The 16,277-nt window shown below is 36.3% G+C and overlaps 1 protein-coding gene across 1 annotated transcript in view; it reads right to left on the reverse strand.

The window, feature by feature from the left end:
• The window catches only part of LOC306873326 (TBC domain-containing protein kinase-like protein), a 47,905-nt gene that overhangs the window by 14,482 nt on the left and 17,146 nt on the right, over positions 1-16,277 (reverse strand). The window contains exons 21-22 of the mRNA XM_079422551.1: positions 14,809-14,845; positions 13,759-13,920 (exon numbers count right to left, since the gene is read on the reverse strand). Of these exons, the coding sequence (XP_079278677.1) occupies positions 13,759-13,920; positions 14,809-14,845 (199 nt within the window). The remainder of the gene's footprint in view (positions 1-13,758; positions 13,921-14,808; positions 14,846-16,277) is intronic.

A 16,277-nucleotide genomic window follows, 5' to 3' on the forward strand; every position in this document is an offset into this window, starting at 1 on the left:
ACGGGAAATTTAAATATCTTAAGAGTGCTAAGAACAGCAACTTTGTGCTCATTTGGCAAAGCCGCAGGAGAATCACAGACTGTCTAACTTCCGCCTAATTAACCTTGGATGACCTTGGAAAGCCTCTCCAGAGAGTTGCCCTCCAGCTGATCCAAAGACTCCGACTCCCTGCCAATGCTTCATTCAGTCACAAACAAACTCAGCAAAGACATCAACACTTCATTCACACTCTCCCAGCCGCAGATAAAGAGAAGAGGACATTCAGCTGCTTCCTTCAAATGCAAAGCCAGCTCTCTTGAGCCATGCGCCTTAAACCGGAGATTAAAGTAAAAGGGATTCACTTGGATATAAACAAATCAGGAATCCTTTCCTCGCTATCTCACTCACTTTCTATCCTGTTAGCGGAAAAAAAGGTATCCCTAATGAAGTGGTTTAGCATGCTTGGCCTACTATTTAAATCAAGTCGAGTGTGACAGCTTCATTTTATTTAAGAGGATATGATCTGAATACTGGATTATAAACACTGGACTTTCACTGAGAGGCTGGGATTTCTGTCCTCTGAAGTAATAAAGGCAAGATAGAGAAAAAGAAGCTCTGCTTTAAAAAAAAAAAACAAGTTTGTTACCTACTTAGAAAGCATTTAACACCATTATAGAAAATGTGAATGCTCCAAAAGGCAGAGTGAAATTTCTTTGCAAGTTTTGATTATTATTTATATTATTATTATATATATATATATATATATATATATATATATATATATATATATATATATATATATATATATATACACACACACACACACACACACACACACACACACACACACACACACAGATATATATTTTGTGTGTTTTTAATTTAACAAAAAATACAGGAAAACTGCAATACTGTGAAATATTTAATTAATTATTCATATTATTTAAAATAGCCTTTCTATTTTAGTATATATAAAAAATTTATAAAATGTCACATGATCTTTCATAATTCTCATAAATCTTCATAAATCTTTCATAAACCTTTAATAATATTTCTTATTATTTTCAAAGTTGAAAACAACTGCGCTGCTTAATATTTTTGTGGAAACCATGTTACATTTTTCAGTATTCTTTGAAGAAGATAAAGTTGAAAATTAAAAACAAAATGCATTTGAAATAGTTTTTTTTACATTATATATGGTACATAAATGCTACATATACCATTGAATCTCAGTGTTCATGTTAAGTCTGACTTTTCTCAATGCAGAAAGTGAATGGGATTTTTACATCTAGAACTTTCATGTATGTAGAGTATGCTTTGTGTGAGAATTGCTATTTGTATGGCACACAGAGATTCTGTCTATGTGATGTGTTTCAAATCAGTCACCTATGAGGCTCTTTTCCAGTTAAGTTGGCAAGGAAGGCTTTGGAACAGAGAGAGGAGGAGGAGAATGAATGCAAACAGCATGAGAGATGAGGCACCAATCAGTCGGTGCATTAGAGACTGTGACAGACGATCCACCTTTCCTCCAACCATCACCTCCCTGTCCCGCCTTCCACTGACCCAAATCTACAGGCACAGATGAAGAACGACAGACGGATCTGGAGGTTCGAGACACGCGCACATCATAATTATGGAGCCTCGTCACCTCTGCCATAACTGTAATATAACATCCTCCCAATCGAACCGAACAGTGCATGCACCAGGGGTCCCTGACATCCCACATGTGTGTCCCACATTCAATCCATACCTCTCTCGAATCCCCGCCCTACACAGTGGCACGGAAGGAATGAGTAAAGACATTCAGTCACATTTCATGAATGTTGCATGAAACGCCACCACCTTCAGGCACAGTATTCGCAGTGTAGCCAAGACAAATATCATGTAATCGAAAGACAGATTTGGCTACGCATTCCACACCCCATCTTTATAAACACAGCTTTCGTCACAGTATTAGCTGCAGACGTTATTCAGACTTTCAGATGGCATGAAATATACATGCATGAGGGAGTCATCTGGATTCAGTGGGAAAGTGGGATAAGAACTAAATGACAGACTACTAAATTCTCCTGAAGTCATCCGATATGGTTGGAGGAGTGAAATCAGCCCTATAGGTATGGAATAGAGATTATTATTATGCTTGTAATCATAATAACTGTAGTAGCTATAATATTTTGCAAACAATGGTTATCACAGTAATTTATATATATATATATATATATATATATATATATATATATATATATATATATATATATATATATATATTACCGGTCACTTATGATCAATTTAATGTATCCTCGTTGAAAAACAAAACAATTTGAATGGTAGAGGGAAAGAAAACTATAAAATATTTATTCCAAAACATCAAATAAATGATACAAAAATATACAGGGCTGCTAGAAATTTTGTGAACCCTTTAGAATTTTCTATATTTCTGCATAAATATGACCCAGAACATCATAAGATTTTCACACAAGTCCTGCAAGTAGACAAAGCGAACTCAATCAAACAAATGAGGCAAAAAATATTTTCTTTATCATTTATTTATTCAGGAAAACGATCCAGTGTTACATACTGCAAAAGTATGTGAATCTTTGCTTTCAGTATCTGGTGTGACCCCCTTTTGTAGGAATAACTGCATCTAAACATTTCTTCTAACTGCTGATCAATCCTGCACAACATTTTGTAGGAATTTTAGCCCATTCTTCAGCACAGAACCACTTCAACTCTGTGATGTTGGAGGGTTTCCTTCCTATGAACTGCTTGCTTCAGCTCCTTCCATAACATTTCAAATGGATTAAGGTCTGGACTTTGGACATTCTGAAACAACTTGTGTGCCCGAGGTCCTTGTCTTGCTGCATGGCCCACTTTTCTCTTGAGACTCAGTTCTTGGACAGAGGTCCAGACATTTTCCTTTAGAATTTGCTGGTATAGTTCAGAATTCATTGTTCCATCAATAATGGCAAGCCGTCCTGAGCCCAGATGCAGCAAAACAGGTCCAAACAATCATATTACCATCACCACCATGTTTCCCAGATGGGATAAGTTTCTTATGCTGGAATGCAGTGTTTTCATTTCTCAAAACAAAGCTTCTCATTTAAAACAAAAAGTTCTATTTTGGTTTCATCCATCCATTAAACATTTCTCCAATAGCCCTCTGGCTCGTCCACATGATCTTTAGCAAACTGCAGACTGCAGACCATGATTGTTCAGTGTTCTCCTGATGGTGGGCTCATGAACCTTTATTATCAGCCAATGTGAGAAAGGCTTCTAGTTGCTTAGAAGTTACCTTGGAGTCTTTTGCAACCTCGCCGACTTGCTTTTGGAGTGATCTTTGTTGGTGGACCACTCCTAGGGTAACAGTGGTCTTGAATTTCCTCCATTTGTACACAATCTGTCTGGCTGTGGATTTGTGGAGTCCAAACTCTTTAGAGTTGGTTTTGTAAGCTTTTCTAGTCTGATGAGCAACATCAACTCTTTTTCCTCCATAATCTCCTTTGTTCGTGACATGATTCACTTCCACAAACATGATCAGACTTTGATAGATCCCTGTTCTTTGAACGAAACAGGTCACGTACTGACATTTGATAGTCATTGCACTGACTGAAAACCCCTCACAGATGGACTCTAATTTCACCTTCAAATTAACTGCTAATCCAAGAGAGTCACATACTTTTGCCACTCACAGATATTCAATATTGGATCATTTTCCTGAATAAATAAATGACAAAGAAAATATTTGATTTCATTACATTTCATTACTGCCATCATTTTCCAGCCCACAGTTTCCAAAAGAAAAAATGCCCTTGATAAAGGTGATAGCATTTAGCTAAAACCTCTTTATGAGGGCTTGAAAAAAGACTGAGGAGGAAAATTAATCTCCACGACTTTTCTCCAATGAAATATAACTTGCTTTTGTGCAACCGAAAAGGATGTCTGCATTTGTGGCCAAAACAAAACACTCAGTGACATATACAAACCCAGTCTCTACGGTTTAATTAGTAACCTGCGTGAGAGAATAATAAAAAAAAAAATGGTAACATGTTATTAACAAGTTGAGACATTTGTGTACAGGAGGCAGGAATTACAAGGCACTGATTCACCAACTCTATATTTAGTGCTAACAGTATGTAAAGTAAACACAGTCGTGTAGCAGCAAGTGGGTCAAGCAAACACGTTAGGAGAGAGGAATGTGATGACGGTGCTTAAAGTCTCAATAGAAAAATGTCTTATTGAATACTTTGTGCATAAATGAATAACGCACTTTAAAGAGAGAATCTGGGGAAGCAATATACTGTAACAATATACTGCTTCTCCATGGCAAGTACCTTTATTACAACAGTATTGCTTATACCTGGGATTTAGGGATTTGAATAAACTAAAAGAAAATCTGTCATCATTTATTCACCCTCATGTCTTTCCAAACTCCTCCTTTTTTTCTTCTTTTTTTTTTTGGTTGAAGACATTTTGAAGACTGTGCTGGTCAATCTTGCCATTCAATTACAATTAATGATGACTAAAGCTTGTAACCTTAACATATGGTATATAATATAAGCTTTACTGATTTTATATATATATATAATCAGTAAACCTTCGAGTTTACCAAGACCTAAGACCTTCAAGTCTCAGGTCCGGCAGGGATTGTAGGTGGGGGAGTGAATGTCCAGCACTCTCTCCACCCTCAATACCACGACTGAGGTGAGACCCTTGAGCAAGGCACCAAACCCCCAACTGCTCCCCGGGTGCCGCAGCATAAATGGCTGCCCACTGCTCCAGGTGTTCACGGTGTGTGTGTGTGTGTGTGTGTGTGTGTGTTTGTTCACTACTCACTGCTGTGTATGTGCACTTGGATGGGTTAAATGCAGAGCACTAATTCCGAGTATGGGTCACCACACTTGGCCACACATCACGTCCTTTCCTTTCCTTTCCTTTCCTAAACCTTTAACATTAATACATCTCATTAGTGCTGTCAAATGATTAATCGCATCCAAAATAGTTTTTGTGTACATTATGTGTGTGTACTTTATATATATATTATATACATTATAAATATACATACATATACATATATATATATATATATACACATTTATTTATTTATATATACACTATAAATCAACACCACAACAGAAGTAGCAATATGATTTTAGTTTGGATCTATTCAAAGAATCAGATGACAAAACTGGGCTGACTGATTCGTTCGAAGCAGACCGATTCAGTACTTGGGTTCACCTCACTCAATGAACCAATGATTCAACAATGCAGATCATCAATGCAGAACATCTTAAATGTCAGTCGAATTCGAATTTGTTCCTTTAGAAACATTAATTTTCTGCTAAGCTGCTCTGCAACGATGTATATTGTAAAAAGCACTATATAAAAAACATGAACTGGATTGAAGTGAATTGAGACCATCTAGAACCCCAAAGCAACCACATACCAATGCAATGACAAACATTCACAACTGTAGCATTGTGGTAATGAAGAATGGCATGTTCAAGCACTGCTCACAAGCTCTTTAGTAAAAATAACCTGAACAGTTACACTCAGTGATTCATATATGTTTGTGCAATGTTGGCTGGATCTCGGGAAAAATTCAACATCTCAATGGAGGAAAAAGTGCTTCTGATTACTATTTGTGTGTAGGTTTTGTATAGTTCAACTTGGAAGGACCATATTTTTGGACCAAAAAAATCAAGTTTTGCTTTAGATCTATATTAACAGGTTTGAGAGTTAGAGTTAAAACATTTTGCATATAAAAACTCTTCACTAAAGCAGTGAAATCCGTGTGTGTGTTTAAGTCTGAAAGACTGCAGCAAACTGAGAAGAAGCTGGTAAGTAGCAAGGAAACATTTTACCTATAAAAGGAGTTTTCTCCCTCTACCCCTCAGACTTTTCATGTGGCTTGCCAGCGAAAGAGAACAGAAAAATGAAATCCCTAAATCTCAGCAGTATCGACCTGCACCCCGTTTGGTCACACCAGTCTCCTTCCAATGGCTTTTAAATGTTTAATGCCACTCGCTCCTCTGTGACGAGGAAATAGCCATTTAAAACGAGCGAATTGGAGACAAACAAAGCGAAACAACCTCAAGATGTGAGATAACGGCCCACATCGTGGACGCCTGCCAGGCAGATCCAGTAACAGCGGAGACAGGCGCAGTTGCATGCGAGGTAAATCGAGGCATTTGAGGCATGCATTAGAGGCAGGAGCACAACTCAACAGCATGTGGTGGAAGAAATGACAGCCGTGACCTTCTCAAACATAAGTGTCTGCATGTTCATCCACGCTTGCCAGGAACTACCGCCCCACGCAGTGTTAATTACACCGCTGTCACAATTACAGACAGAAAAGAGAAGAGACGCCAATCCCTCGAGACCTCTGTTGAACCTATGAAAAAAAGCCCCATCCTCGGCTTCAAAAGCAAAACTTTCAAAGGCGTTTAATTCTCAGAGAGCCTGTGTGTTTGTGGGTTTTCACAGCATAAGCTGACAAAAGTTTTGCTTTGGAACAAATTCCCTGTTTTGTGAATACTGATGCTTTGCATATGCCCAAAAAACCCCAGGCAACATTTACAGATTTACCCAGAGAGAAATAATGTGACATGTTTGTAAATAATTCTCACAAAGTCTTCCTCTGAAGCACAAAATCCCACCTAGACAACTAGCTGAGCCTTGCAAAAGTTCTGTGGCAGTACCATGGCACAGTCATAATAGATCAGTATTTTAACATGCAATGGTATTTTGTGATTTTTATAGTTATGATATTAATACTTCAAAAAACATCAAAGAATACTATGGTACTACCATGTTACATCCCAAAAAACAAAAGTTATGCCAGGATATGTCCCAAAATATTGCTATTACCATGGTAGCATGCCTAAAAGTTATGGTAAAACCAAGGTATTTAACAGCTAGGAAGCATAACACACGGATCAAAGATGATAACTTTTTCATCTATGAAGTTACATTCAAAAATGCAATTAATAGAGACTGAAATTATTGGAAAACACCTCTTGTACGATGATTCTGATTTAAAATTAATTTTGATATTTTCTTAAAGTAAAGAATTATCTCTTCAAAAACAGTGGCAGTTTTATTTTAAAATTGTAATATATGAAAACAGAACAAGAAATTATATTAAAAAGACAACTTATATAAAACCTTCATGATTTTCTGACAATGGCATTATTAATATTATTATTACTATTAATATTATCATAATTATTATTTTAAATCAGATAACCTCAAGCATATATCATATTTAAAAAATCATGACACTTGTAAAATAAAAATAATAACAATAATAATAAAATAATGTGAAAATATTATTTGTTAAATATGATCAAAAAAGGCTCTGAAAATAAACCTGCATTATTAATATCTTTTTTTTTTTTTTTAAATCACAAAAATCTAACCTTTCATTGAACTAAAACAATTGAAGATGGGGTGAAGATTAAATAAATGTTTTTCTTAAATACATGTTGGACACAATTATTGGTATCCCTAGAAATTCTTATGAGTAAAAGTATATTCCCATTCATATTTCACAATTTTGAGCACTCCAGGGTGATTATGAACATGAAATTATCCAGCCATGGCTTCCTGTTTCACAGAAATATAAATAGGAGGGAAAACAAAGCCCAAATTCCCTTAATCATCCATCCCAATGAGAAAAACCAAAGAATATATTTCTGATGTGCAGCAAAAGATAATTGAGCTTCACGAATTAGTGAAGTGGCTTTAAGAAAAGAGCTAGAGCAGTGAAAATTCCCATTTCCACCATCAGGGCAATAATTAAGAATTTCCAATCAACAGAAAATGTAATGAAACTGCCTGGAAGAGGATGTGTGTCTATATCGTCCTAATGCACGGTGAGAAGGAGAGTTTGAGTGGCTAAAGACTCTCCAAGGACCACAGCTGGAGAATTGCAGAAAATAGTTGAGTCTCCGGGTCCAAATAAAATTGTTAAACAGCACCTACATCACCACATGTTGTTTGGGAGGGTTTCAATTCTCCTAGCTCATCCAAAAACAAACTCCCCAGCATATTCAGTTATCAGACACAACTGGAACTTCAAATAGGACTGGCTTCTATGGTCAGATGAAACTAAAAAATTAGCTTTTTAGCAGCAAACACTCAAGATGGGTTTGGTGAACACAGGGGTAAAAAGTACCCCATGTGTACAATGAAATATACTGATATATTTTTGATGTTGTGGGCCTATATTTCTGCTGGAGGTCCTGGACATCTTGTTTAGACACATGGCATCATGGATTCTATCAAATACCAACAGATTAAAAATCAATAAGTGACCGACTCTGTTAGAAATCTTATAATGGGCCATGTTTAAGTCTTCCAACCGGACAATAATCCAAACACAAACCTCAAAAACAACACAAAAATGGGTCACTGAGCACAAAACCAAGCTTCTGCTGGCCATTCCTGTCCTCTGACCTGAACCCTGTAGAAAATGAGTGAGGTGAACTAAAGAGAAGAAGCACCAACAGCTGTGAATCTGAAGGATCTGGAGTGATTCTGGATGAAGGAATGGTCTCTGATCTCTTGTCAGGTGTTTTCTAACCTCATCAGGCATTATAGGAGAACATTTAGAGCTGTTCAGCTGGCAAATGGAGGGTTCAAAAAGGATTGAATAAAAGGGTGCCGTTAATTGTGGCCAATGTGTATTAGAGAAAAACATTCATTTAATAATGATATTTCCCCCCATTTTAAATTCTTATTATCCAATGAAAGGTTAGATTTTTGTGAATTTTTAAAATAAAAGATCAAAAGGATTAACAATGCAGATTAATTTTTCACAGCCTTCTTTGATCATATTTACTCATATTTATTATTATCCCACTTGACATTTTCATGCATTCGTTAAATACAAATTTTGTAGTGCTGTACAAACATTTTCAAATCTTTTTATAAACGAGTTTTAAATTAGATTTTTAAAAGATTTTCCCTTCTCATATTTTTCTATGTCCTTATTTGACTACAGAAAGAATCAAAATCATCTGCATGTTTAAAAAAATGAGACAGCGTTAGCCTGAGGAAGTAATAAAATGTCATCACAACAAAATACGAGATCAAACAGTATGTACAGCACGTTTTCAAAGAGGAAAATATCCAACAGCACTGATTTACGATGGATGATGGATGTCAGAGCTGATTTAGTCCATTTATAATGGATTATTTGAAAAAGAAAACAAAAACATACCCAGGCATCTTATTCCTAATAATCCAGTCACCTACGTGCTGCTGAGTGTTAGACTACAGAAACTCCTACAGGCCAGTAGATTTACATGATATAAACAGGGTTGACAGCTGGACGACTCTAAAACAGCGCTACTAGTTAATCTGGTTTGAGGAACCGATCAAACCTCATAGTGCATCCCTCGTGTTCTCTGCTTCTGTCATGTTTTCAGCAATATCTGATAGAAGACCGTCCTGTAAAACCTCTGAAGCTATTTCCAGACTTGTCAGTGACAGATGCTTATTAGCCACTTGTAGTCAGATCTTCTTTTTGTCAAAATGTGATTTGTGCTTTGCTTCCAGCTGGATATTTGTCTCCTGACAGGACGGAATAATGGCATGTCTCACGGGCTTCTGTTGAACATCGCTGCCACATCTAAAACAGATTTCTCTGTGATTGCTCATGCAATGGTTTTGCTGATGTTAAAGTTGATTTCTTTAGAATTTTGCTTTTCTTTTGCAATTTTTTGGGAATTATCCCTACCACCTGACAGACACCACAGAATCAGGCATCCTGTGAAATCATACTCATCTTTGCGACAATCCTAGTCTCTGGAAACAGCAAAAAAAAAAAAAGAATTTGACTGGGACTGTCTGTTACAAGTCACTTTTGCTGCATATTTCAGCTTTAAAGGTGTAATAAGTGTTTGTGTTTCATATTCATCTTCTCAAACCACTAATATAACAGCATAAGCATTACCACTATCACCTAACAAACAGATCCTCAGGTGTTTCAGTTCATAAACTTGGATGAATGCAAAAATAAACTGGTCATGTGATCTCGACATGTTAGCCACAGTGGGTAGAATAAAATGTGTATTTTAGAAAATAAAATAAGATTTCTTTGTACATCACCAATATGACTTTTATTTTAATATTATTTACTATTATAGTATTTATTAATGTTAAAGGGGTGGTTGACTTTTTTTTCTAGGTTTGATTGTGTTTGTGGGGTGCAGTCTAACATGTGTTCATGCTTCGTTTTTTAAAAAACGCATTATTTTTCACATAACTTACCTTTATTCTACACCGCTCTGTCCCTTCTCTGATAAACACCCCGATTATTTCCTGGTTTTATGACGCCCTCAGAAATACACGATGGGCTGAGATTGGTCAGCTGGCTCAGTGTGTTGTGATTGGCTAAACTGCCTCTAGTGCGCGTCTGAACATCCCACCCCTCACCTCAGTGGCATGTGCTCCGGTTGTATTAGAAACAATGGCGTCGTCAATATTGCTTATCAATTTGAGCCCGATTGAGACGGAGGATATTAGTGAAGAGGATCGTGCAGAACCTGTGCAAGCACGGCATGCTGTCTCATACTTTTAGATACGCTGTTATTTGTAAATGCTACTGCTTCTGTTAGCTTTTAATATACGGTTTTATCCTGATTAAAGCTTTAGCAACCATGTATAACGCTTCTCATAGCTATGTGAAAATAAGTGTATAATTGGAACAGTTTGTTGGAGCTGATCTGACGATCTGAATGAGAGAGAGAGAGAGAGAGAGATGCAGAGCGGGGCGACGCGAGCAACAGTATTAAGAACCGCTGCTTTAGAACATTGATTTTGAAACTTGTGAATTCATTAGAATCATTAGAAGACAGAATCGCGATTCATATATGAATAGATTTTTTCATCAGATATGGGTGTCATGTAGCCTAATTAAATATTTTTAATGGGACTGAATTTGTATTTAACGCGATTACAATTTAAAACCATTAGAAATGGATAATTACGTTCGACGGTTATTCAAACAGAAAGCGAGCGAAGAACATTATCACTAACTTTGATCAATCGCGAGTTTAAGCGCTCTCAAAAAAACAGAACTATGGTTATAATCTCTGAAGCTGTCTACACTGTGAAATTAATCTCTTACTTACATTATACGTACATCTGCGCTTTGTTGTTTATGAGAGAATTCATGAGGATCCGAAATTCAATCAGCGAGCACGCACGTGCGCACTTAGCATCAGCGATGACTCATTAGAAAGCCTCTGATTGGTCATTGCATTCCAAAGCGCAACAGAATCGTGTGTGATTGGTTATAATGTGCAACACTAACAATGAAAAAGAAAAATGGGGCAACATGAGCAGATCTTAATTTAATGCTGCAATCGACATTTTTCATTAATTTTAACTTTGTTAGTAACACACATAATATATTTAATTTATTTGTGCAGGTGCATTTTTGTCAGGGGCCTTAGACACGCTCCGACTATGGTTTAGCTTCTATTTAGATTTTTATTTCAGTTTGGAAATTTTAGTACTTCAACTTATTTAATTCAGTTATTTGTGAAGACAACTTTTAAATTTTTGCTATTTTTTATTTACATTTTTCTATTTCAGCTTTTATTCAAATTCCTGATCAATTTAATATTTTAATATTTTAGTTTTAGTTACTAAGATGAGTCTTTGTCTCATTTGCACATTATTTAAAAAAAGTCAAATCTACTATTCATATATTTATATGTAAAGCATGTAAAGTAGAAAGGAATACATATTGCACCTGTCATAGTTGAAGCAAAAACAAACAAAAAAAATGATCTGACACTGCTTTAAGTCAACACAAGCACAAATTAATTTTGCGAGCTCCAAATTACAATTCTATTTATTTATTTATATATATATATATATATATATATATATATATATATATATATATATATATATATATATATATATATGGGTTTTTTTTTTATAAAAAAATAAATAAAAATAATAATAATAATAATAATAATAATATATATATATTTAAAAAATAATAATAATTTTTTGTCCTACCCCTTTACGTATATATGGTTTTGTATCTTTATTTGCTAAATTGGTTATTTTTATTTTATTTTTTTGGTGTCCCAACCCTTTACATACAGTTGTGTATCTTTATTTTCTAAATTGGTCATTTTTATTTTATTTTTTTGGTGTCCCAACCCTTTACATACAGTTGTGTATCTTTATTTTCTAAATTGGTCATTTTTATTTTATGTCCTGCCCCTTTATATATGCTTTTGTATCTTTATTTTCAAGAGATTCAAAAATGTATTCAAATGTATGCAGACAAAATTGGACTACACATTATCTCAGTTGGTGGGAAAAACTGAAAGTATGACCAGCATGCATATCCACTGCCAATTAAATAAGAAAAAGACATTTAAATCCCGCTCTCCTTCCTTTTTTTACCTTTTTTCACACACATACACACACACACACACAGTGTTTTTTTTTTTTTAAACCCTAACCTTTGTTGACACCAGTGTGTTTTAGCCTGAAAGATACAGCAACAAGTTTCAGAAATGGTCCTGCTTTCAACTGCCACGGTAACGTGATATTTTCCACATTATTTTGGGAAGTAATCCCTGCATTGTGGCTGAGAGTACACACCATCAGCGTTCCTGCAGCGCTGAATGCTCCCAGCTAATTCCCTCACATTAGACTCAATCATCGTCCATCACTTCAGCCACGCCGTGCAGCTCCGTGTTGACAGCAACCTCAGGGAATAGTGGCAAGCAGATGCCAGAGGAAACACACGGAGCTGTCCCGACCAGAACGCCACTCGTCAGGCCACGCCGGTGCCAGCTGCCTTTCCCAGCATACCACACGGAAAGAACGGGATAAGCCGCATAACTTATCCTGAGCTCATCGCAAACAAGTCCCAACTGAGCCCCGGCGTCAGGAAGCTTACGGGGAATAAAGCACATTGTTTGACAGAGGGGAGGCAAGGTGCGCCTAACCAGACAAGTGTGCATCCCTCTTCAGTTTCCAAGTCTGGGTCCACAGCGACTGCAGGACTATACTCAGCGTTTCTATAGTATACAGAGGATTTACCCACAGTGCACCTGCTTTGCATAATTCTAGTATATACTGGCATATTTATCGTTGCTCAGCAAAATTTTGTGGGCAAAATCCAGTAATTTCAGCAGGAATCTAATACGATCAGCAGTTTTGGGAAAATTCTTCACTCAGATTTTGCTCGTATTCATGTTGATCATACGTATTTGTTGCAGTGACCTACAGAAAGCTGCATGGTTTGAAAGTGATTTCTGTGTGAACTGTACTTCATGCATAATTACACTGCAAAATTTTGTCAAATGTGAACGGACCTTTACTCGGTTGAATGGGATTTTTAAAAAAATAAAATAAAAAATCTCAATGCACTACGAAGCCTTTGCAAAAGAAAGCTCAGTGTACTATGCAGAAATGTTAATCCACAATGCAAAAAAATGCTAACCAAACTGCAAAAACAAGATATTTAGCATATAACCACCCATATTGACATATCAATGCCTATTCAATATTCAACAACTTGGCCTGTCGAATGGGTCTCAAAACTATACTGCCACACAGAGGTGAACTAAACATAACACGTCATTTGCATACAGAAGTCTTAAAGGTACAGCAGCAACAGCTTGTCGGGTCAGAAATGGTCAGAGAAACTAAATCACTGTTTTTGCAACAAGAAATCCTGAGTAACATTATAGGTGGACTTTAGTACAGGAAAAAAAAGTTTTCACTGGTGACTCTTACCAGGCAGGTCTGAGAAGAGCAGTATGCACTCGTTGAAGCCGTTGGCCAGCAGACGGTCTCTCAGCTGCTGTAGAATAGCTACACCGATGCAGAAAGGGAAAGAGGAGTTTCCCAAAAGCAGAGTGTCCCACAGGTGGAAGATCTTGTGCAGAGGGAACACATCTGCGGAAAAATGGGACAAGAAATGACTTATTACGAGTGTATTTTGCAGCCTTTGCACTGTAACAGCTGCGCATTAATATGGTCAACAGGCCTTCTGTATCATGGCTGTTGCTATATTGTGTAATTTCTGATTTCAGATATAAAAAAGACATTTATATAATGATATTATTTAAAAAAGTGTTAATAAATAATAACTAATTCATAAGTATAAGTAATGAATTTGTTGTGCATTTAAAGAAAAAAAAACAGTAACTTATTGTTTATTGTTGCGTGACCACCGAAGGACAACATAGCATCTTGAAATATTATAATGTTTTTTATTAAATTACATAAGTATAGTTTTACATTATTAATATTATTTCTGCTATAATAACTACAATAATAAAAATTATTTGTACATTATTATTAATAACAATATTTGTTGCTAATGTAATAATAAATGACTACTGCTTTTATTATTATTGTGTGTTTTACTATAAGATACTACACATTAAAGTGTGTATGATTAAACAATGCACAATAGGTCCATCAGTGCTTATTGTTTTGGAAATGCAAAAAGACCAAAGCTGACCCATTTACCATCATCAAAGATGTAATCAGAACAATTCAGCATGCCATTAATTACTACAGCGCAAATGACTATAATTACTACCAAGGCTATATGTCCGTCTATAGTTGATCATCTTAACACTGTTTTTGCAATCTTAATTTGAAGATGTTTTTTTTCCACAAAGCTGAATAAAAGGAACCAGTCAACTTCAGGAGAAAAAGGGAAGGTAACACTTCTAATAATGTCCTACTTGTTATTATTCTTTGGTATAATCCATCCAGAAAATGATTATGAAATTAGCAAACGCCCAATCTTGCCAATGAGCCACTGATACTTACGTGTGAACATTGTAAGGAACCACGGGATGGCATACAGCTGAAAGGAACAGAAAGAAAGAACATTCATTCTTGCACAAAAGCCATTTTTACATGAGCAACAATGCGACTTATATGAATAAACAGCACGGGCCCTTTTATAAGTCCCAATAAAGCACCTCAGCAATTGTTAAATTCATCAGAGGAAACCTGTGTTTGTAATTCAGGCCTTTGCTTCACAGCCCTCTGTGAAATGAGAGGACGTGTGTGGGAGTGTAATGAACAGCCAACATCTCCGCGTCCAGCACCTGTTCTAACACTGCCTCTTTTCCCATGGTTCTGCTCAGTTGCGGTTGGGTAGGATGTATAATCCATTTCAGCAGTTGATTGGTGGCTCGGCCTCAGAGGGGTTTAGGGAGAAATGAGAGGATGAGCGCGAGACAGGCTTCGGTCTAGCCAAATCAGCTTCCTGCTGGGAAGAGCTCCATCTCCGACTGAGACAGACTGACCGCTGCTAAACATGACAGCACGGCCACGGAGGAGTCGAAATTAGAGGCAACGAGGAGCTGTGCGTGATGGGACGAGGTCTGATGACATCCTGACACCCAATATAGATGTTGTAAGAAACAATATACACTAACGTTCAAAAGGTTTGGAGTAGGTATGATTTTTAAATATTTTTGAAAGTCTCTTATGCTCACCAAGGCTGCATTTATTTGATCAAAAATACTGATGCAATATTGTGAAATATTATTACAATTTATGTTTTCATTTTAATTAGGGGTGGGTGATGTTTTTGCTATAAACAACGTCTTTATGATATCAACATTTTTGATACCATAGAAAAAAACTCAAGCTCACTCGAAAAGCAAACATAGGGGGGGGGGGGGGGGCTACAGTAGAACAAATAAAAAAGAAATGCTACATACATTGTTCAAAGTAATCAAACGTAGGCCTACACAAACACTGTCTATTCTTCACTGTGATTTAGTTAAGAGCAGTGCCAGATTTTCTCTACTTTCTCTACATTCTACTTGTTTGATTAACATGAACGACAGACTGCAGGGATATTAGACTGCTGTCACTTTAAGAGCTGCCCAAAAATCACTTGTTTTTAAACCGCAATGCTTAAAAACACATGCAAACAATACGTTTTCATGACCAGTAACGTCACGTGAGCGTGTAACCACGATAGAGACGATAGTCCAAAATAGTCCAAAATCTCTACTGGTTCACAAAGATCTACCGTTTGATTGTGTCCACTGGCCCTAAGTGCAATTTATTCCTGTGATGCAAAGCTGAATTTTCAGCATAATTACTCCAGTCTTCAGTGTCACATGGTCCTTCAGAAATCATTCAAGTATACTGATTTGCTGATCAATCAACTGTTTAAATAATGATCAATGTGTAAAACAATTGTGCTGCTTAATATTTTTGTGAAACCATTATACATTTTTATTGAATAGAAATGTTCAAAAGAACAGGATTTGTAT

This window comes from Barbus barbus (genome assembly GCF_936440315.1).
Source record: "Barbus barbus genome assembly, chromosome: 7".
Taxonomy (NCBI): domain Eukaryota; kingdom Metazoa; phylum Chordata; class Actinopteri; order Cypriniformes; family Cyprinidae; genus Barbus; species Barbus barbus.